At 51.9% G+C, this 22,622-nt stretch overlaps 7 protein-coding genes across 7 annotated transcripts; 4 read left to right on the top strand and 3 right to left on the bottom strand.

Annotated features, from left to right (window-relative positions):
• Positions 1–572: 572 nt before the first annotated feature.
• On the top strand, positions 573–1,867 carry cwc21 (U2-type spliceosomal complex subunit CWC21). Its single transcript, XM_025694183.1, has 2 exons — positions 573–1,254; positions 1,360–1,867. Exons 1-2 carry the CDS (start codon positions 940–942, stop codon positions 1,690–1,692), a joined length of 648 nt encoding a protein of 215 aa, XP_025547455.1. The 5' UTR covers positions 573–939; the 3' UTR covers positions 1,693–1,867.
• A 56-nt stretch (positions 1,868–1,923) lies between these two features.
• Positions 1,924–5,647, bottom strand: BO97DRAFT_446205 (ATP-dependent RNA helicase ECM16; the record flags this gene model as incomplete). Its single annotated transcript, XM_025698625.1, has 2 exons — positions 5,387–5,647; positions 1,924–5,334 (listed from the first exon to the last, which is right to left on the bottom strand). The coding sequence occupies exons 1-2, from the start codon at positions 5,588–5,590 to the stop codon at positions 1,924–1,926; spliced, it is 3,615 nt and encodes a 1,204-aa protein (XP_025547454.1). The 5' UTR covers positions 5,591–5,647.
• Positions 5,648–5,817: 170 nt separating this feature from the next.
• On the top strand, positions 5,818–6,939 carry BO97DRAFT_408390 (proteasome assembly chaperone 3). The gene is made up of 2 exons (XM_025695853.1): positions 5,818–6,101; positions 6,153–6,939. The coding sequence occupies exons 1-2, from the start codon at positions 5,928–5,930 to the stop codon at positions 6,447–6,449; spliced, it is 471 nt and encodes a 156-aa protein (XP_025547453.1). The 5' UTR covers positions 5,818–5,927; the 3' UTR covers positions 6,450–6,939.
• Positions 6,940–7,179: 240 nt separating this feature from the next.
• BO97DRAFT_446203 (uncharacterized protein) lies at positions 7,180–10,309 on the top strand. The gene is made up of 8 exons (XM_025698624.1): positions 7,180–8,365; positions 8,433–8,624; positions 8,674–8,852; positions 8,907–9,018; positions 9,076–9,136; positions 9,194–9,480; positions 9,564–9,670; positions 9,797–10,309. Exons 1-8 carry the CDS (start codon positions 7,421–7,423, stop codon positions 10,131–10,133), a joined length of 2,220 nt encoding a protein of 739 aa, XP_025547452.1. The 5' UTR covers positions 7,180–7,420; the 3' UTR covers positions 10,134–10,309.
• A 143-nt stretch (positions 10,310–10,452) lies between these two features.
• On the bottom strand, positions 10,453–15,273 carry atrF (ABC drug exporter AtrF; the record flags this gene model as incomplete). The annotated part of the gene is made up of 2 exons (XM_025694182.1): positions 10,453–11,129; positions 11,191–15,273. 2 exons carry the CDS (start codon positions 15,271–15,273, stop codon positions 10,590–10,592), a joined length of 4,623 nt encoding a protein of 1,540 aa, XP_025547451.1. The 3' UTR covers positions 10,453–10,589.
• A 3,968-nt stretch (positions 15,274–19,241) lies between these two features.
• Positions 19,242–20,682, top strand: BO97DRAFT_354263 (uncharacterized protein; the record flags this gene model as incomplete). The annotated part of the gene is made up of 2 exons (XM_025692091.1): positions 19,242–20,294; positions 20,341–20,682. 2 exons carry the CDS (start codon positions 19,242–19,244, stop codon positions 20,680–20,682), a joined length of 1,395 nt encoding a protein of 464 aa, XP_025547450.1.
• Positions 20,683–20,769: 87 nt separating this feature from the next.
• Positions 20,770–21,928, bottom strand: BO97DRAFT_446200 (putative S-adenosylmethionine-dependent methyltransferase; the record flags this gene model as incomplete). The annotated part of the gene is made up of 3 exons (XM_025698623.1): positions 21,484–21,928; positions 21,291–21,390; positions 20,770–21,221 (listed from the first exon to the last, which is right to left on the bottom strand). The coding sequence occupies exons 1-3, from the start codon at positions 21,883–21,885 to the stop codon at positions 20,770–20,772; spliced, it is 954 nt and encodes a 317-aa protein (XP_025547449.1). The 5' UTR covers positions 21,886–21,928.
• Between the last annotated feature and the right edge of the window lie 694 nt (positions 21,929–22,622).

Below are 22,622 nucleotides of genomic sequence, written 5' to 3'. Positions count from 1 at the left end.
CGGCGGGGATTTGAGGTCATTTGCTTATTCGCTTCTACTATTCCCCCACCCCTTTTGCTTCTTGAAACATATTTCTCTACTTCTTTAATTGCTTGTGGATGTACTTTCTTTCTTCTGTTACCTTTGAAGTTCTGTGTGATGAAAATGAGGACACGCCTCCATATCTATCGATGTTTTCTGTTTCTCTGTGTCCTAACAACCTGAAGGGTCGGCGTCAGTTATTGGTGAATTACGGATCATGGGGCATCGCGCTGGAATTCCTTCGCTGGGTTAACAAAATGGGACCTTGGACATAATGGGAGACCTGGAAATAGGGAGAACATAAGGGATGCCTAGAGCATGTAGAGGCTTACCTCTCTAGTATACAGACAACGAAGTGAAATGTGTCTTATCTGTGTCTGTGGTTGTTCTTGTAGTCTGAATAATTGCAACTTGATTCGACCTCGCCGGCGCTTGTCTTGTGACGTTATCTACTTCTCCTCCGTTATCATCACGTGACCGAGAGCTCCGCGGCGGTTATCTCAGAAAGAAACCTTTACCATTCGAGGATGCCACGGAGGGCAGCTGCGAGACCTCTCTCATCCACAAACCCCTAACCTCAGCCATTGTCCGACCAGATCGGTCCTGTCGCTGAATATATATCGCGATTCGATTTTCTTCCCTTGAACCTTGCCACCTACTGTAATCAACGATCGCAACTTGCCTTCATCGGAAACGAGCAGTTACTTACGCACCGACCTACGATCTACGACCACCCATCAGATCTCTAACAAGACCATCACCTTGATTAACACATACACGACCCCCTCTTACGAGCCAACTGCAAACACTCCACCTCAATCAAATTCGCGCACTTATTCCTAGTCCTTGCCACCCAACAACACGAACCACCTCAACCTTCACCCCAACCACAGTTCAGAGAGAAAAAAAAAAAAAAACATGTCCTCCAACGTCGGCCTTTCCACCCCGCGCGGCAGCGGCACCTCGGGCTACGTGCAGCGCAACGCCGCATTCATCAAGCCGCGCACCACTGGCTACGGGCAGCCGTACCCGCCCGTCTCCGGCGCCAACTCCGCCGACTCCGCCGGCCGGCCCTTCAAGCAGCGGATGCCCGATCGGCAGATCCTCGAGCATGATCGGCGGCGGGCGGTCGAGGTGAAGGTTATGGAGTTGCGGGAGGAGTTGGAGGAGGAGAATGAGCGGTTGGAGGAGGAGTTGGCCACGACGAATAAGGGGAAGAAGGAGGAAGTAGAGGTGCAGGCGGAGGGGGATAAGCGGGAGGAGGGAGAGGCGGAGGAGGGAGAGGAGGAGGAGGAGGAGGAGGAGGATGATGGCGAGGTTTCCAAGAAGCAGAAGAAGAAGGGCGAGAAACGCGTGTTGTCCGAGGAGGAGATCGATGAACGGTGTGAGGAGCTGCGGGCTCGGTTGTTGAGGGAGTTGGAGGAGGAGGAGAAGAGGGCTGCGGAGAGGAAGGAGCGCGATGGTGGGAGGGTATCCAATAATGGTGGGAGGAGGTGGGGTAGGGAGAGGGATATGCCTCCTCCTTCTTCTTCGAGGAAACAGTTCAAGTCGTATCAGGTTCATGAGTTGGCTGAGGCTAAGATTGAGGAGAGTGAGCGGTTGAGGAGGGCGCTGGGGATTCGCGAGGATAGGGAGACTGGGGAGATCTCCGGGGGTAGGCGGAGGGATTGATTGATTGATCCATTTGACTGTAGTTGCTTTTCCATTGTTCTTGCTTTTCTGCCTTGGGTGGTCCCAAATGGTATAAGGTGGGTTGATGGGCGTCGGGGCGTTGTGAACACTTAGGTTTTCTTTCACTACTTCTACAGTAGCAGGCATTTTTACTGGACAAGTCTCGTGATCGGACACGGCTGTGCATTATATTCTCATAACTTTTGCTTGCAAGCATCATCGCTATATACTTCAACTAGTAAACTTCTCAATCACCCATCCCTCCTTGGGATCCTTCCTCTGGATGACCTTCTTTGCAGGTAAAGGCCACCTCGAACCGCCGGCCTCACCCACCAACGACGGAATCACCCAGCATGAGCGCCGTTCAGGAATACCCTCAATCGTATCTGCCTTTCCAATTGGCTTACCGTACTCAATCAGCGGCGTGTTGTGTGCAATTGCAGAAAGCTGCAGCCCGCTGGGGGTTGCAAGTGGATACATCCTGATCTTCGGTGTTTGCTCTGACGCCACTACTGACGGAGAAGATTGTTGAAGGTGGGAATAGACGATGTACTGTGGCATCTCCTTGGCCGACATCTGCGCAAGGATCGAGGACGGATGCACATATACACACTTGTCGTTCAGTTCCAAGCCCGGACCCTCGCGGGACCTCATGAGCGTGAAGTACGGGACGTCGATTGCTCGCTTCGGCGTCCGGGCCATCTCAGGAGGTACAGGCGCGAGATCCGCACGAAGAGCGACATTGTCGATGAACCCTGCGGTGACAATCTGTTTGAGAGCCTTGACCTGTTTCTCGGAGGGCTCTGGCAGGCGCGCCTGGTATGCAGGGACGAGACCGGGGTTGTTGGTTCGCACGATATCCGTTAGTTGGCGACGGAGCTGGGTGGCCTCCTTGAATGCCTTGGCGCGCAGGAACATCTTCTCACAGAACGACTCGCTGTCGGAGGCATAGCCGTAGGCGCAGATCGCCGACAGGAATTTCATTGCATCGGAGGTATCGTCGTGCTTGCTGAAAAGACGTTGAGCCCGGGCGTAATCTTTGTGGCGTTGCTCACGAGCCGTATCCTCGAGCCGGTCCGCGTTGGTGTACACTCCATTGTTGTCATCGCTCTTAGATGGCACGGGATCGATCTGGTTCTGGGGAACAAAGAGGTCTCCCACAGCCAAAGCGGCAACGAGGGCAATTACGTACGGCATGCAGCCGTGCTGGTGGCCGACATACAACATCTTGCCAAATCGAGGAGATAATGGATACGTAGACAAGCGGTTTCCGATCTGTGTGATCTTGCCCTCTGACGTCAGAGCTCCCAGGTTTTTGAGCAGCTTTTCGGCCTTGGCCAGTCCTTGACGGCTAGGGGGCGTGGGGAAGGGGAAGTTGATAACATTGTGCAGACCCATGCTCTTCATCTGCAGCACAACGCCTTCGATCGGCGTGCGCAAAATCTCCGGATCAGTGTATTCGGCAAACTCGTTCTCGTAGACTGCCGAAGAGTAAAGGCGATAGCAGTGACCCGGTCCAGTTCTACCAGCACGACCGGCTCGCTGGTTTGCGCTAGCCTTGCTGATCCATTCAATTTGGAACTTCTGCACTCCCGTAGATAAATCATACTGCTTCTCCTTGGCTCTACCGCAGTCGAAAACGTACTTGATGCCAGGGATAGTCAAACTTGTCTCTGCCACGTTGGTCGCCAGAACGATAAGACGCGAGCCCTCTGGTGGTTCCTCGAAGACTTTCAGCTGCTCTTTGGTGGGAAGTTGAGAATACAGTGGCAACACGTGGACCCGGGTAGATGAGCTCATGGCCTCTTCACCGAGGTCAAACTCTTCGTCTTCCTCATCGGGCTCATCCAGCCCAGTAATCTCATAATCGCTTTCATCATCTCCTTCGCCGCCGGGAACAGACAAATCGGCACCGCCGATCTCCAAATCTTCCACCTCCAATGGCGCATCGTTAGCCGAGATCTGGACCTTGACCTGGGTAGTGTCTCCTCGCTGAGTAGGCTTGAAGGCCTGCTTCAAACGCTTGGAAAGCTGACGGATTTCGTTCTGTCCAGTCAAGAATACTAGGATACCGCCTGGGGGCAACTTGCGATGGCCTCGAGATACTTTGCGGAAAGACTCCTCAACGTAGTCGCGGTGGGTACGTCTGGAGAAGTGAACGGTGACGGGATATTGACGACCTTCAGCCTGGACCAATGGTGGTGGTCCCTCGCGGAACAGACTGGGATTTTGTGTGAAATCGGAAATGCGCAGAGTGGCAGACATGATCACCAGTTTCAGGGGCTTGACGGATGGGTCTTCCGCGCTCATGGATTTCCGAAGGTCAACGATTCTGCTCACCATGCCGATGAGGATATCAGTGTTGACACTGCGCTCGTGAGCTTCGTCAATGACAATGACCGAATACTTGCTCAACGAGAAGTCTTCGGCAATCTCTCGGATAAGGATACCGTCGGTCATAAATTTGACGGCAGTTTTGCTGGTTGCCGTACTTTCGAATCGAATTTGGTAAGAGACACGGTCAGAATACTGGCCCAACTCATCGCCGACACGTTTCGCCATACTGACAGCAGCTACTCGGCGTGGCTGGGTAACGGCAATCATTCCAGGGTTAGGACTGTCAGGATGACCATAGCCGGCCTCAAAAAGGAATTGGGGTAGCTGGGTGGTTTTTCCGCTACCTGTAGCACCCCAAATCACGATGGAAGAGTTGTTGTAAATAGCTTCCATGATCTTCTGCTCCTCTCCGACCACAGGCAAGCCCAGACGTGCTTTCTGTATCTCCTCAGAGCGGTTGACTTGAACACTGAACGCTTTGCGGTTAGGATCTCCAGTGGTGACCTGGAGCTCTCGAGGTAGCGGCTCTTCCTCGTAGACAGTATTCCTCACAGGCTTCTTACGTTCAGGGATGAACGGCATTGGCTCGGACACAACTGGAACAGTGGCAGGCTTGAATCCCACCGCTTCATTGATCTGCTGCCTCGCCCAATCCTTGAATGCGGACTGTCGGGGCTTGCCCTTGTTTAGAGTGCCGGTCTCTTCCTCTTCATCTTCTTCGTTTTCATCTTCATCTTCATCGTCTTCATCCTCATCCTCCTCGCCGCTCTCACTGTCGCTGCCATCATCGCTCGTACCATCCTCCGATGTCTCATCGGAGTCTCCTTCAGAATGTGCTTCATCATCCTCATTTTTCTCTTCTTGATCCTCATCCTCCTCGCTCTGAGCATCATCATCCGAGCCAAAACCATCCCAAGGGACTTCGGGCATAGTTATCGTGATCATCGGTTTTTTGGGCGCGCGCTTCCGCTTCTTTATGATGGGAAACCCATCAGGCCCTAATTCAAGCGGGCGCTTCAAGCCACTGCCCACTACCTGTGGCGCTGCAGGTGTATTCGCGGATTCATCAGGCAAGGTTGCGACGGCAATGGATTTGGCCGGAGGTAGCGAATCATCAGTCTCGTCGCCGGAGGAATCGTAGTTGGGACGAACATTGTTGTCCGTGGTCGTTGGCCTTGGCGGCCTTTCATCTGGTCTTTTGCGTTTTCCGAGTTCTTTCGAGCTTTGGAGAGCGGATGTGTCGATCTTGGATTGCGCGAGCTTCTTCAACAATTCAATGTTCTCTTCCTTCTTCAATTTGGTTTCCTGTGCGCAAAATTAGAGTAGATTACAAGCGATAACACTGCGGTATACGTACAATATACTTATCCAGGCGCTTCTGTTTCTTGGAGGAAATAGCCGGGTTCTGGGATTTCAATTCCTCCTTCAGCTGCTGTCGCTTCGCTTCCTTCTCACTTTTGGAGACGGGCAAAATTTCGGCAGCATTGGTATCGACCCCGGTGGTTGCCTCCGCCTGCTGCCGGTGCTTTTGCTTCCGCTGACGGGGAACAAACTTGGGCATGGTGCCTGGACGGAGAAGCTCTTGCTCCTACTCGATTCCCCAGGATCAACTTACCACAAGATTCGAGTAGTTTGAGTTTTGATAATGAAGCTCATTCCAGGACAAGAGAAAAAATTAGGCGGCGGAGACATTCTGCCCCGAAAGCGGTGAGAAATAGGCTTACCGCCTTTGATGTTATCGGCGGAGGGGAATGGCACGCAGCTCTATTGTCTTTACAGTCTTTACATGGTTCACTTTGTCAGCTTCTCTACATAACGCTATTTGTTTGGACTCTTGCAAATTAGACTTCTCGCGCTACCTTGAAGTATAATCCAAATACACTTTGCTAGCTTTTGACATGGCTGAAACTCCCAATCTCGACTTCCTCCAGGAACCAATGAACCTACCCTTCCCCGCAGTCACAAAACAAGCCGCTGGAGTTGTCAACGGTATCCCCACTGATGTCATGCTTGTCAAATTCAGTGACAAGATTATGGTGACTATCTCTCAGAAAGGCCGACTCGGTCACTGGGTTCGTAGTTCGTTCAATCATTTTATTGAATTATCCACTAATCTAGCACAGCTTCACGTCCCATTGGAGAACAAGAATCCCGGAACAGAAGGTTTCCACAGCATCCCTGATTCATCCGATGACAGTCTTCTTCCGATTAGCAACTTGACCGCTACGTCAATCCTAGGAGGTCGAGCTCCGGGCCACGAGATTGTTGGTCAGTTGTACGCTCGTCAGATCGCGAGTGCCATTGTCACCAAGACGCCGGATGAGAAGCGGTTGCTTGTTCTTGGCCTTGGGCTCGAGACTACCAACGCTGATCGGGATGTCTTCTTTGCTATCATTGATTTGGTGCTTCAATGCGTCTGAACGGTGAAGAGAAGAAGCAGGTCGACGGCGGCATCTGCTAAGCCAAACTGAACCTATGACCGTCCCACATGGCTTATACCTACCAAGGTGCCTTGGAATCTCGGGTGGAGAACAAGCTGTGAATATGGTCACTTTATCAAGCATCTTGAACTGTGATTCATTCGACACCCAGCAGCTAGAGCTGGTCAGGGTCAATGGACCATCAAAGGGCTTGGGCCAGCATACGTACGATAACCGAGCTCGCGAGTCTGGTCCTTGAGGTGCTAAGGGAAGTCTGAATTCGCAGAATGGCCCGCGATTGGTGGTCGATCTAATAAGATAGTATATTCCTGGAGGAACGAGCTACAGATATCGACTCTGAGGAAGCATTTGTCATACTGCTGAGGAAGCAGTATGGTTTGACATTGGGTGTAGTGATATCGATATTCTGAAGCGATTGTGCCTGCGTTCTCGGTGCAGCTTAACAAGGACATTATGGGACTTCGGCTTGCATATTCTATAGTCTTGAATTGAATAGACCTCATAATGAATTAATCATTGTGAACTAAGGCACAGCACTGAGTAGATTGCTTATAGGATACAGCATGCGGGTGGTGATAAGATGAAGCGAAGTAAAGTAAAGTGGGATGACATTGTCTCAGGGCGTCTGTCAGCAGGGTCACGTGTTAGCGGACAGAGATCAGCGTTTGTCAAACGCTCATCAACTTTCACAGACTTCTGCTGTTTTCAACTACTGTCTCGAAACTCAGTATTTCGAATGGGAATCTCCTCAGAGAGTTTATAAGCATATTCACTGCCACAGAGCGGATCATCAGCCCGACTTTCGCGGGATCCACTCCTCAAGTAACACCCACCTTTAATAAACAACACTAACTACAACCCTCGATTCGGTAATCCAACCGCAGAAGTAAAGCTTGTTATTGTCAACCACTTCAGAACGTGATCTGTGTTCCACTTCACAACAATTTAAGATGTCATCAGAAGACGGTGACGATGCTGAGCTCCGAGCAGCCATGGCCGCGTCTTTAGCTGATATGACAGGTACCCCGGCTGAACGGCGGCCACAACGCCGTCAACAACCGCCTGTTGTCGATCTGACTGGTGACACTGGTTCCGAGTCTGAAGATGTGATGAGTATCTATCCCAAATCAAGGTCTGTTATTGGGTCTGATACAGACAACGAGGAAGATGAAGGAATGAAAAGAGCGATGGCGCTGTCCTTGCAGGAATTCCAAGAGGCTCAGGGGCCCTCTTCTGCGTCCCAGCCTACAGTCGAGAGCACCGGCACTGATCAGATCCCCAATCCTTCTTTGCCAATTGACTTAGAAGACGATGACGAGGATTTGAAAAAAGCTATTGCGTTGTCCAAATTAAGTGAAACGAGCAAGCCGGTGCATCATTCAGGATCTCTTGAGTCACCCACAGAGCCAGTCAGCTCGAGCGGGACTTCTACTTCTGCCTCGGCCACAAATCCCCGGAGTAAGGTCGATCCGGACGGACCAGTCAAGCCGACTGGTATACTTGGACTTGACCGGAAGCAGATGGAGCAAGAACGTCTTGCCAGACTTGCCAAACGAAAAGCTGACGACAGCACGTCACTCAATGAGCGTACGCCCAAATATTCTCGAACTGATCAGACCAAGCTCCCTCAAGACAGCCCACGTGCAAGCAATACCGGCGTCAGCCCTCCGAAAACTCCATCTCTTCAGTATCCGGGAGGAGTGGTGAAGAAGACATGGGCGTTCGGCTATCCGCGACAAGGCGACGATATCAAGATCGAAGAGGTCTTGCAGAAATCTGATCTAGAACTTGCAGTTCTAAGCTCGTTCATGTGGTCCATGGACTGGCTGTTTTCCAAAACCGACACGAGAAATACTCGTTTCCTCTTGATCATGCAAGCCAAGGAGGACGCGCTGGTAAGTACTTTTAGCCCATGTCTACGCAATGTCAACTTGTGTCAAATACAAACTGACTTCAACAAAGAAACGACAATATGAATCAGAGGCAGCTTCTCTGCGAAATGTCCGACTTTGTTTTCCACCCATGGACGGTCAGGTGAATTGCATGCATTCGAAGCTGATGCTGCTTTTCCATCCATCATACGTCCGAATTGCAGTACCGACCGCCAATCTGACAGATTTTGACTGGGGTGAGATGAATGGAGTCATGGAAAACGTGTGTTGCATAGCATGGGTTTTGGAATGCAGCTAACTGGGAATAATAGAGTGTCTTTCTCATCGACCTACCAAAACTCGGCGATGTGCAGACTGAATGCCCAAGGACGGCATTCTATGAGGAATTGGTCTATTTCCTCAGAGCCAGCACGCTCGACGAAGCAATCATCGCGAGGCTGAAGAGATTTGATTTCGCCAAAACTGCCAAATATGCATTTGTTCACACTATGTAAGCGCACTACTCGTAAGAAAGTGCTCCAGCCGTGTCTAACTGAGCCCTTAGCGGAGGCGCACACACAGGAACTGCATGGGAGCGCACGGGCTACTGCGGTCTTGGTCGCGCAGTCAGAAGCATGGGCTTGCGTACGTCCCAACCACTAAACCTTGACTTCGTCGTAAGTACTCAACCTCCCACCCAGCATCTAAATCACCTAACCCCATCGCCTAAACAGTCGTCCTCCCTCGGTTCTCTCTCCGATGACTTCCTCAGATCCATATACCTCGCATCCCAAGGTTCGTACACCATCCACCCCTACAGACCATATCAAGACTAATACGAGACCCAAACAGGCGACAACGGCATCACCGACCTAACCCTCCGCAGCTCCAAAACCTTCCCGGTCAAACACCTCACCAACCCCGCGAAGCTTCTCCCCCAAACCACAGCATCAGAATGGAAGAACGATCGCTTCCGCGCGTACTTCCCGTCCAAAACAACCGTCGCCGCATCCAAGGGAGGTGCCGGATGCGCAGGAACGGTTTGTTTTCAATCGAAATGGTACGATGGGCCCCGGTTCCCGCGCAACGTCCTCCGGGACTGCCAAAGCCAACGCCCGGGACTATTGATGCACAACAAGGTAACACACCCCCCTCTTTCCCCCCTACCCCCCCCAACCCCAACCTCTTCTCAAACGCAACCCAGTAATCTGAGACTGTATAGATCCTCTACGTCCGCCCCGATGAACCCATTCCCCTTGCGCAAGACAAGGATACAGTCTGCCCAGCGTGGGCGTATGTCGGGAGTGCGAATCTGTCCGAGAGCGCATGGTACGTTTTTTTGAGCCTACTCACCCACCTACCAATCCATCCATCTATCCAGAACAACCTCCCCTAGCCCTCGGTCGTTCCACCCCAACCAACGCGAGAATACTAACACAGAAGATTTCCTATCAGGGGCCGCCTCGTGATAGACCGAACAACCAAACAACCCAAGCTCAACTGCCGCAACTGGGAATGCGGGGTCCTGGTCCGTGTGCTCAAGAAACGCGGACAAGCCAACGGCGAGCAGGACGGCGGTGGTGGAAGTGGTACTAGCAGTCGTGCCTCTTCCTCGACAGCGACGGGCAGCGCATCTCCACCCCAGGGGCAAGCACAGACAGGAACCGGTCGCGAGCAGGCGAAGAGTTTACCTGAGTTGTTTGCGGGGACGGTGCCCGTGCCCATGCGTGTGCCTGGGCGTCAGTTTGAAGGGGCGAGGAGGCCGTGGTTCTTTTCGGAGGATACTCGTTGACACATCTCTGGTATCGTAGGGTCTTAGTAGAAGGGTTGGGGGAATTTGCCTGGGCGAGTTTTAGTTTTACTCTTCTCCCTCAGGGAGTTATTTGCTTGTATCACGGATTCACTGGTTCCTGACTTGGGAAGGGGGTTTAGGGGTTATGGTTGAAATTTGAATAAGAATGATGGCATGGCATGGCGAAATCTGTAATTTCTTTCTAATTTCTAAGCTGACTTTTCCGATCCCAGGAACAACATGAAAAATCATTTCCTGCAAACACAAACACACACGCTAATGCATAAATGACAGTGCAGATATTGTTTACACAGAATATGTACCTCTAAATAGTATGTAATGTAGAACTTCCGTTCGTACCTCGCAGGTATCGGCGTGTGGCACGTAACGTCATATATATCACCATAACAGCCATATACCCAGCGTCCTCTAATCAGCTCCCGAACTTCTCCCTCTTCACTGCTTCTCTTCCTTGTTCTTCTTCGTGAACAATCCCTTGATACCACCGATCACCTTGCCCAGGGCGGAAAACACATAACCGAGGCCAAAAGACCACCCCCTGACGCGCACACAGTAGATCATGAAATACACGAGACCCCAGTTAATGATCACGTACGCCAGAAAAATGCCGAAGCAGCGCCACTTGTCGCCGTCGTGCACGTTCAGGAGGTGCATGTACTGGGTGCCGTTGGCGTAGGGGCAGTATTGGCAATCGGAAGTGGCCGAAGGGTTGGCCAGGTAGCCGTTGCCCACGCTGGTGACCCAGTCGCCAGCGTAACTGGAGCAGGTCTGGCCGGGAGGAGGGTTGAAGTGGGTCGTCTCCTCGGAGGCGCATTCGATGGTGACGGTGGGGAAGACGGCCGAAAGGACGCCGCGGAGCCACCAGGTCACCGGGTTGACGTAGTACATCCAGTACTTCCAGAAGACGGGGTAGTTGGAGTACGGGCGGACGATACCGTTGAACAGACTGGTCATGACGAAGAAGAAGGGGAGGACCTGGTTGGACAATGTTAGTCCCAACACTTGAGTTTTCAGGGAGAAAAGGAGCGAAGCTTACGTTGGAGATAACGGTGAAGGAGGGGGCAAAGGCACAGATCCATTGACCCCAGCTGGCTTGGAAGAGAAAGAAAAGCATTGACATGAGGAAGACGTAGCCCGCGTTACTCGAATCCGTGGGGAATCCGGCAGGGTAGTACCAGAGAAGCCAGTAGACCAGGGCAGACACGATCGCCATCGGAATCTCGCAGATAATGTTGGCGGTACAGAAGGCGAACCAACCGTAGATACGGCTGGGGTATTCACGCGCTTCCCACAGGGCACGGTTGATGTAGAACTTCGGGACCAAACTGTTCAGAACGATAGGTGGGAGAAGAATGATCAGGAAGGTCGAGAACATGCGGTCCTGCATGCTAGAGATGGTGTTGCCCAGCATCCAGAAGGTAAAACCGTTGAAGATACCGATAATGACACTGACGAACAGCTTTCCGTAATAGTATGAGGGATCTCTCCAGTACTGGCGGAAAATTCTCATCATGAGATGGTATGTCTGCGTCGTGGCAGGAGCTGCGAATTCGTACTGCGTGCCCTGCTCAGGTAGAGGGATCTTGCTGCGCTCCTCTCGGATAGTCTTGATCTCGTCCATAATCTTCCGGTTTTGTTCTGAATTCAACCATTCCTCATTCCAATCGTACGTCTTACCATCCTTCTTGGTAGCCTTCGCAGCCGTTTCAAGAATGAACTCCGCAACGTTCTTGGACGGGGGGCAAACGACCCCGCGATCAGCGAAGTAGTTCTTCACATCGCGACCCTCATGACCAACGGGACCAAAGTAGAACGTGTTGCCACCAGGATTCAAAGCTAGGATCATGTCGAACTGCTGGATCAGCATGGAGGAAGGTTGATGGATCGTGCAAACAATGGCCTGTCCTGCTTGCGAGAGCTTCTTCAGGAATCGCACAATGGAATACGCTGCTTGACTGTCCAGACCACTAGTGGGCTCATCAAGGAAGAGTAGTAGGCTAGGCTTTGCAGCCAGCTCCACGCCGATGGTCACCCGCTTCTTCTGCTCAACATTGAGAGAGCCAATAATGGCATCTTGGATCTCCTCCAGCTCAAGAAGGTCGATGATCTGATTGACATAATCGAGTTTCTCTTGCCGAGGAGTGTTCCGATCTTGACGAAGGAGAGCGGAAAATTCAAGAGCCTCGCGAATAGTAGCTGTGTTATCATGAAGATCCATCTGCTCACAGAAACCAGTGCCACGTTGAAAATCCGTGCCCAGAGGATGGCCATCAACGAGCATATCACCTGTCACAACACCCATCTTCTGACGTTGAGCCAGAGTGTTGAGGAGCGTCGTCTTACCAGCGCCAGAGGCGCCCATAAGGGCGATCATAAGTCCGGGCTTAGCGTAGCCATTGACACCATTCAGTAGCTTCCGAGTTCCATTACCATAAGGCACAGTGTATTCGACATTAGACCAGGTAAATACCCGGTCGCTAGACGAAATGCGGTTAAACGTCTCACTGTTTGCGCCCGTTTGAGACTGTCCTTGGCCCGGCATTTGCATCTTCTCTTCGTCGTTGCCTTTCCTAGTCTGTGCTTTGAGCTGTTTAGCACGGCGGGAGCGCTTGAAAATCAGCGCACCACCTCCACCACCCACAAAAGAAAGGGTTTCGGCTGCAAACACGGTAACCAGGATGTAAAGAACGGTGAAAGCGATGACTACACCAAAATTCCGCCACAGATGGTGGCGAGTAAACTGATAAGTCGTTGATAGGTAACTGCTTCCCGCGACGGTTGTTGAACCCAGCTCAGAACCAGTCAGAGCGCATCCCTGGTACCTAGAGTCAATGCCCGGACCTTGCGGTACCAGCATTGAAGGGGCACAGTCCATGACACGATTGGCGAACTCGTTGGAAAGCACAGCTTCGTAACTGTATGAGAGTGGATTGACATAGAAAAGCCATCCGAACCAGATCGAGCCGTTAATAAGGGATTGTTTGGGAATAACGTAGCCAACAAACAGAACCAACACGTTGAGAGCAATACCACTGAAGCGAACCGCATCGTCGATTGACGGGGAAAGCGCCGCGAACATGCGGTACATTGAGGTAATGCAGAACGTGGTTGTGTATACGAAGAGGAAGTAGATCCAGAACTTGGACGCATCCACGTCGAGCCCTGCCATAAAATAGACAATGATTGTAAAAGGAACAACCATACAGAAGATTGCTGGGAAGTCCACAACAACACGAGCAATCGACACAGCAGAAGGGCGGTAGAATGCGTAGTCTTTATGGCGCGCGACAATAGCACGTCCACTGACCGCAGGCATCAATTCCGTCAACTGCAACCAACCAAGGAACAGGATGGAGAAGAACAGAGCACCACCGCGCGCAAAAGCGCCGCTGGTGTTCAATGATTCTCCGTAGAACAAGGACGAGACGATGAGGGCGTTGGACAAGATGATGAAGTACTTGGTGTAGAGAGATGTTTTGTCGCCCCACAACAGCCAGAACTCACGCTGCACACATGCGGCAACCTGTCGGATAAGAGACACAGTGTAAGGGGACTTTTTCGAGACGGTCTTACTCTTGGATTGGGCGACAGATTTCTGGAAGCGACGAGTGCTCTCAAGGTTGGTGTCCTGAAGCTGCTTCTCATAGCCGGCGACATCATCCAAGATCCGTCGGTAAGCGCTGCTCTGTCGGAAGACCGCTTCAAGCTCCTCGGCAGTTTTGGGGGTGGACGCTTCGCGGCCTGGCTGGAATTGACGGGCATTGACATCGCACAGAGACGTGAGGAAATCAGCCGTGGTCGATCCGTCAGGACACGCGAAACCGAGATTTTCGAAGTACTCTCTTGCTTCGCTAGCGGGACCCTGATAGAGCATGCGTCCTGAATCGATCACTAGTACTTTGTCCATCAATTCGTAGATGCTCTCTCCAGCTTGGTACAGGGTGACAAAAGTTGTCCGCTTGCTGACATCGGTCATAATTCGGAGTGATTTGGCGTAATCCAGGGCAGTGCTGGCATCCAAGCCACGGGTTGAGTTGTCCCAGCAAACGACCGAAGATTTCGTTGCCAAAGTCTCTGCGATACTGACACGTTTGCGCTCACCACCAGAGACACCGCGAACGTATTCATTACCAACAACGGTGTTCTTCGTGTGAGAGATGCCAAACATCTTCAACAGGGCATCGATGATGACAGGGATGCTGTCCTTGTCGTGTTTCTTCGTTTTGTTGATCAGCGAGAACTTCAATGTCTGCCACACTGTCAAGTTCGGAAAGTGTTGATCATCTTCCTGGTTGTAGTTGACCTCGCCACGGAAGTGCTTGTGCTGCTCTTCCGCCGACATACCACCATAGCTGATTTCACCCTCTACGCCCGCAAAAGCGTCCCGATCGTTGGCGATCGTCTTCAAAAAGGTGGAGCAGCCCGCGCCTGGTCTACCCAGGATGAACATCATCTCACCTTCGCGAACGGCGCCGGTGAAATCGTGAAGTAAGTCCCTCACGGGGGGCTTGCGACCGAAGTGAAGCTGCGGTACGAACCTGCATATGATCTTATATAGATCGGGACCGAAGGTTCCAATGACAGCATCAGGGAGAGTACGGACAAAGGAGGCGCCGGTCTCAATACCCTTAACGGTGACGTTCTTGAACACGACACCAACTTTCTTCGCCGGCTCTCCGGCCGTCGTCCGACGCTCGAGATGGCCACCCATCAGGAACTCACCCAGGTCGAATGCACCATAGTCACCTTCGGTAGAACCAGACAATCCGTCTCCTTCAATGGCTTTCTCTTCGTCGGCTCGAGAAGCTTTCGAGCGGCGTCGCTGCGCATCGCCTTTGACCGAACGACTACGATGCAGACTAACCCGGGTCAGCTCCCGTCTCATCTCCTCCAAGTCCTCCATCGCACCCCGGCGGGAAACGGGTTCGGTGCCCCGCTCCCCCCAGTGGCCATCAGTGGAGGTCTCGCTGTCGCTCGTGGAAAGGGAGGTTAAGGTCGGGTCGGGAGCGACTGCATGGTGGCTTGCTTGGTGGCTTCCGGATTGAGCTTCTTGCGCCAATGTCGGGATTTCGTGCAGGTCGCCCGGCATACGACTCCCGTCGGCCGTGGTATTAGACATGATTGGCTTCCACCAAACAGACAGGTCGAGGCGGGTTTTCGAAACCTCTCTGTGGTTCTGGAATAAGAGCAATTGATGCGCTAGAGTGAGAGTATCAAAGTTAAAACGGACCGAAACCGTGGATAAACCAGTGACGTCAATTGGAATGCAACAGTTGCGCGGCCGGTAGAGATTAGAGAGTTGTAGTAATAGAATGCGATCAATTCAGGATAAGAGCAGATTGGTATATACAGCCGGAATGACAGCCAGAAAGTGAGGAGACAAGGAAGGGAAAAGGTGATTATAAAGATTAATATAAGAGGCTGGCAATGTATGAGAGCTCCGGGAGCTCTCACGGACACACACCTATGGAGAGGGGAGAGGGTCTATAGAAACGCAAACACAACTAGATCACCCACGCAATGGAGACGAGGGGAGCATAATAAATAGGAGAGAGCGAGGAGGGGCTGCTGATGAAGTAGGTCTTAGCATCATGGCTAAAGACCGGCAGTCTTGGCTGATTAACTCCGCTGGGCCACCTTTCACAAGGAAAAAATTCTGGTGGATTTGTCAGAATCTTCTAGCCGTGGAGAAGAACAGGGTCTGCGAGGCCAGGCATCAATCAGAAGGTGAAACGAGGTGGACTTGGTGGAGGAAGACACCAACCGAACTGTGGATCGAAGGGCGGCGACGGCGGCCGATGGCAGCGCGGCAACAGAGAACCTAAGGACAGTTTAGTCGAGCAACGCTCGCCAGAGTTCCAAATTAGAGGAAAAATGAAAGTTCCAGAGTCGAAATGAGTCAGAATGAGCATGGTGGGTGTCATCAGAGATGCCAGTGATTGGGTAGAGGGAAGCTATCTGATTCAGGATCGGCTGGACCCGAACAGGCGGAAAGTGGATGAAGCAAAAGTTTTGAGGAAGCGAAAATGAACCAGAACGGAGATAAGGACCTTCGGGGTTTAGTCATCCTCGATCATCATTGGTCTTGCTGGGTCATCCGTGCCTGGTCGCTGGGCAAAAAGGAATTCACTAGATTAACTAGGACTAATTGAGGTTGCAATCAGTAAGCCAATCTCACCGGAATTCATATTCCTTCCTGTTATTATTAATGCTTGCTGACGACGTAAGCGCAAACACAGAGCGGGGTCTGAAAGTGGTTAATCACCTCGGAGTCGTGCTGGATGATAAGGTTGAATCAGTGCCTCTTGGCTACACAGGGTCTTCCTTTGGCTTTCTGATAGCCTTCCTCACATCCCCGGTGCTCGGTACTCAGACCAACAGGGATTAGCCCTCTTTCTAGCTGTCGAGTATGAGTCCTATACCCTAGCCAGTACTGCGCACCCCTTCACCACGGGGCATAGAGGAAGATGTGGTGCTTGATGTCGAATGCCATGAACACCGCATACCTGGCATTCCTGATGGATGGCTGGATAGATAGATAACTGGTGACATGTAAGTGTGTACTGTACTGTACTCCGTACTATGTAGAAGATAGGTCGTCTGCAGCCAGTTACTTAGATAGTTGCCAGCGTGTGTCGTCGGCCAGGGATCTGCCGAGCCGCTAGTCTTCTGGTTAAAAAACCGTCGCAGCGCACGGATCAAGGCTAGGGATTAGGAGGAGTAATCAAGCTGCCCCCATATGAGACCCAGTTTCAACTAACTGGGTAGTATCACATTTCGATGGATTTCCATACAGCGACCTTTCTTTGACTTCAGACAGGAACTGAGGCAATCATGATTCTTTCTCTCTTTCTCTTTCTCTGACTGCCGGAGATTCCGGTCGATTTCGCCTGACCCTCGCGAAGATCTTCAATTGGTTACATTTACATTAGTAATGCAGCTCGCTCGGCAGGCGGGTCGCTGTCCGGTTCCCGAGTCAAGAGACGGTGATGACGCCCAGTCTCAAAGGCCGATTATCTCCGGCCCCCAAACCCCCCGGTCCCCGGTCTAGACATCGTTATCGTCCCTTCCGTCACCAGTTGGCCGAGATTCGGCATATGCTATGCTAACGACATCGACATTTGTCGTTCGAAGATGACCAGCTGACAACTAGACCTGCACGGTGAAAAAACGCCGTATATGCGCAATCCCTGCAGCACTGCATGCATACAACTGCGCGACCGCGCTGCTCTTGGTTGGCCTCGTATACAGATGCGATGGAGAAAATAGTCCTGCGACCACTATCAATAACTAACTATATTATTCACGAGCCCCACGTCTGGTGGTGACACGCAGCAGCTTGGAGAAGCCACCAGTAGGAGGTGATCCCGAGTTTGTCGAAAAGATACAGATAGCAGAGCACAAAAGGCCAAAGAATTCGCACGCTGGCCATCCGGCCATTTCAGGCAGCTATGCAAGTCAATCTCGCTAGACCCGGTGTTGGTCTGTTGACTACTTAACTACTCCATCCTTACAAAGCCGTTGTATGTCAATCCACCTCTAACTGTGGCCATCAACACACCTTCATTTCTCTCCCATTGGCAAGCTAGGTGTTGTGCCCAACCTGTATACCTTTCTGTCTAGCATGCCTTCCCACGCTGGATGCCGACCGGCTCGATTACTTTGTCGCAGTCGGGACGTTGGTAATACCTCCAGAGCAAGGCCAACCTGCTGGACAAGTGTTTCTTTTCTAAAGCATCAAAGTTGTGCTCACCATGCGTTCAACGCTCTAATTCTTGTGGAGCCGGTGAATTCGGTATTTAGTCTGGCATAAAATGTCTGTTATAGTCAAGGACTTACCGACAACAGCGAACCGCATCCGTGGACATGTAAGCTATTTCTTACGCATTATGGGTCTGAGCGTATGTGATAGGACTTGCATGAGGTGATTCTTATAAGATAGCTGTTATTCATTGTGAAAGGATATTGAACCCGTGATTACCACGGTTTGGAGTAGGTTATGTTGGCCACCTTCTAGATCAGGCACAACCGGCTAATATATATGGCTTTATGTGATTTAGGTGGAACCCATGTGACAAGTAAAGACCAAGTTTTGATGAGCGATCTAACTGGTCTGGCTGGTGGTCACTTTTTTTGAATTCTGCGTTATGCTTATGGGTGCTTCCGCAACGCTTTGAAAAAGATTGATTTGTCTATACTCTGGTTACGTTTCTCCAGAGTATAGTAAAACACTCTACAGTGACCTAGACAATGTGGCCCCCTATTCCGAAGGTATTCGTGATCATTCATAACAGGCATTTAGCCGTGGGGAAGTGGGGAACAAAGGCACCATTCTCCGACACATGACGGACGACTTGTACTATACATATTCCAATATCCCAACTCCAAGACAACTGAATCCAGAGATTTGCAAACATTCTGCTTGGCCTCACCCTTTGTAAGACTCCAGTGGTTGTACGGAAACATCTCGGTTTTTCCCATATCAAGCATGTGATGAGAGGAGCATATCTTTAAGCAAAAGATGTGTCCCTCTCCAGATCAACGGACCCCCCGTTGATCCGATCAACCAAGACATGTGGTTAATTATGAAATCATCTCTTCTTATTTGAGCCATGGCTAAGCATTGTCAAGTAACTTCCAGGCTGATCAGACCGAGGAATCGAACTGACTAGTTGTTGCTTGGATTGTGACAAGATCAGCCTCATCCAGATAAATCACCAGCAGTAAGACACTGTCCAACCCCAAACAGAATCTCTTCGGTCGCGAGACTCACGGATCTCCAGGAACTGCAGGTGACATGCTTTGGGGTGGAATTAAGCGTCGACTGATTCCGTCCCTTCTTGGCAGCCGACGCCTGCCGTTATCGCATCTTCTCATCTGACTTCCCTCCACTCCCTCACCTGATAAAGCCTCGTCCATCAACTCCAGGCATCATCGTCATCGATCATCCTTACTCCGATCAATCATCATGATCTACACGATTGATTTTACCCCGGATCCTCATGCGCTCGATCTTAACCCCGGTTTCCCAGGATATTTCCCTGGTTGACATCTCGTCCATGGAGATCAAACACAGACGGCGTCGCAATGGGTGTTCAAGTCGGTAGCGACGGGACACGAACCACATACTCTACGATGAAGTCTCCCACGATGGCCACGGTAACCATCGGTCGTTCTCCAGCTTCATCTCAGCCGCTTGGGGCGGCATCACCGCCGGCCTCTGGCCCTCGTGCCCCTCAACCATCCGACAAGACCACGACGCCATCGGACTCAGTGCTTCCTGATCCTAACCTCGTCAATCCTCGCCTCCTCGTAAACGGAGCGTGTATTTATGAGCGACATCTCCCCGGAGACGCATATATCACGGCGCGAGTGCAGCGCCTACAGCACGGATACTACTCCAGTCCCGCCGTGTCCAACCAAGATGTTGACCATGTGGATTTCTTAGGCATAACTTTTGTCTTTCATTCGCCTAACACCCTGTCACATCGCTTCAAGGCTGCCACCATTCGCGCATCGGTCAGCGGGCACAGGGAGTCACCATCGTCCGGGGCCCGGGTCAGGAAGCCTCGGTTCCTGATGCACGCGCCGCATCTCCTTTACGGAGCAGTGTCGCCGGAAACCATGCAGTGGAACTATAGTCTCAGCGGGTCGTTAGGCGTTGCCGACTTGCCGCTGATAGCCAGTCTGTCACCGAGCGGGGGCATCAATGGACGGTATAAGCGGTACGAGATGATGCGGATACAGGGTTCTGTCCGGTCGCTGAAAAGCCCGCGGGGGCGGGAATACGACGTCGAAGCCGGTGAGATCGTTTGGTCTCTGGAGGAGAACACTCTGCAGCGATCGGGTCTGCCTCGAGAGTTCACGTTTGCGATGTTGATCCAGAAACCCCGCGCGGAGAGTCGAGTGCATTTCGCTCTGGAGATCGAGCCGGTGCTGCAGTCCTGGTGGTGCAGTTATCCTGGGCTGTTGTTGGGCTTGCCTCGATACAAGCCTGTGCGACGGCGCGCGGTAGACTTTCGCGTGCAGGTGGGCCAACGCTTCGAGCCTGTCACTCCGCGAAAGGGGTTCAACTTCGCAGCTTTGGAAAGTTCCTTCGATGACTATGTTCATATGCCGGGGAGGAAGTTCGCGTCTGGTGTAGGTATCTCTGCAAAGTGTGTGCATCAGCGGCTAAGCAGATTAGATCTCCCCGGACGGTGGGATATTCCAAGACGACAACGAGATTCGACGCGACGTGACACGAGACTTGACTATGCTAGATCCGCTCGGGGCCGTGCCTAAAGTTCCAGCTATTGGCAATGCTGCCTTTGGGCTGGCGGGAAAGACGGAGCTGAATCAGACCGTTGTGCCCGTCATGCCTGGGTTTGATCCGGGATCGTTCACCATGCGACTGTTGTTGGACAACGACGAGAGCACGAAACATACACAGGTGGCATCTGAACTCACCACAGTTTGTGAAACGAAGACGGCGGAGCAACAGAATTTGCGACAGTCGCGTCGGAGCAGTCGAGGCCAGAGCGCCTAAATAACACTGTATGGTTGGAGGCTTACTCTTTGTCTTTGATTTTACTAGCATGATACCCACGGTACTGCGAATTGCTGCAATTTCTATCTAATCTTTCTTGATCAACAACAACGCTACCGCCGCGCCTGTTCTGAGAATTTGACTAGCATCGCATCCCCCGTCCTCTAGCGCTTTTCCCACTTCGTCCATTGCAATCTTCACACAATCTTTGTCAGTCTCAGCAAGGTCAGGATTAGCCTCTCTCCAACGAGTGACCATACTCGCCGACCCCAGACTCCTTTCCAGCTCCTCCAGTGTCTGCGGCTTTCCCACCAGAAAGTCCTCGCCATCCGCTACCGCTCCATCACGATTCCACGCTAGCCTCGTGAATTGGCTTTCCGAGAAACCCTCAACAGGAGGAATCACACTCCAGGGCAAAGGAGGATTGTCGTACAGGTTCCTCGACAGCCGATTCTCCGGGAGTGCAAACGGCGCGAGCACCACATCTTCGAGATGGAAGAGCGCTCTCTGGACGGCCGTCGCATTCGGCGTGGTAGGATCTGGACGGGATCTCATCAGCTCGATCTGCTTCCACCAAAAGACATACACGACCGGGCGAAGCAACATACGGCAATAGAGCGACGCACAAGTCCAGATCGCCACGGTCCCTCCTTTCTTGACTGTTGTCCTCATCTGCTCCCAGAAACCCCGCATGGAGAACCAATGCGCCTATTCGGTGTCACCCGCATTAGTACTAGTGTCCACGCCAACCTCATCCAACCGGATTCGATCTCATCTATCAACCGGGATGAAACAACGAACCGACATGGCGCAGACCACCAAGTCCACCGTTTCTTCCCCGCCGCTTGCCTCATCAATAACAGCAGCACACTCCTCCGCTGCGCCAACAACAAACCTCATCTCGCTCCCAGCGCCGGTCCGCACATCTTTACTCAACGCTCTGGCAGTCTCGATCATCGCCTGCCCCGGATCAACGCCAACTGCATCCTCGAAAGACGGCGCCAGGTCCCGGGTCGCGTTGCCGGGACCACAGCCGACGTCTAAGAGGCGGTGGAATTGACCCCCTGTGTTTGAATGGTGTGTGAGGATGGTGTTGTACAGGAAGGGGGGGTAGGAAGAGGCGCGGGCGAGGGCGTAGAAGGTGGCTTGGGCGGGGGTGTAAGTGCGAAATGTTGGGTCTTTTATGACTGTTTCTCTTGCCATTATTATGATTATCGAGAGTGTAAGGTACAAGTGTGATTAAACGACTATGAAGGGGCAAGGGGAAATATTTCTCGGATGTACTATTATATAAAGCAACACTTCTGGGATCCTATACAGCTGTCGCTGGCGACTGAGTCATACTTGAGATGGGATTCGGCTAAGCTCGAAGCTAGACAGTAGTGCTGACATGTTAGCGCAGTCAATATAAGGATATGAGTATTATAGATAAGCCGAGACGGTCACTGCACAGTATCATGATTGGTTGTGGGTAGACGCCGGAAGAACATGGGCAGTTTTTGTATTCCGAAAGGCATGATCATAGCTATATTCAGAGTCAGATAGGGTTAACTACACTTACCAGACCACTCAACCGGGCGCCGATAGTACTTACTTACGCTTGGGGAGCGGGCGTGCTACACGGAGGCGTAGAGCTACGATTATCGCTCGCTCGAGGAGACTCAGACGCTCGATTCTCGCCGCAAGGCAGAGGACTAGGAGGATCACGCAGGCAACTCAACGAAGATGAACGAACACTACCGACTCCAGAGGAGCCAAGGGCGATCTCAGTCTCGGTCCTGCTTCCTGCTTCCTGCTTCCTCAGCCCTCTCATCTTCGTCCGCCTTACCTGGGCTGGCTACACCTTCACCCTCACCTTCACCCTCACCCTTATCACCACCGTTATCACCACCACCACCACAACAACAACAACAACAACAACAACAACTACTACTACTACT

The sequence above is a fragment of the Aspergillus homomorphus genome, assembly GCF_003184865.1.
Source record: "Aspergillus homomorphus CBS 101889 unplaced genomic scaffold BO97scaffold_50, whole genome shotgun sequence".
Taxonomy (NCBI): domain Eukaryota; kingdom Fungi; phylum Ascomycota; class Eurotiomycetes; order Eurotiales; family Aspergillaceae; genus Aspergillus; species Aspergillus homomorphus.
This window is presented reverse-complemented; position numbering and strand designations above follow the sequence as displayed.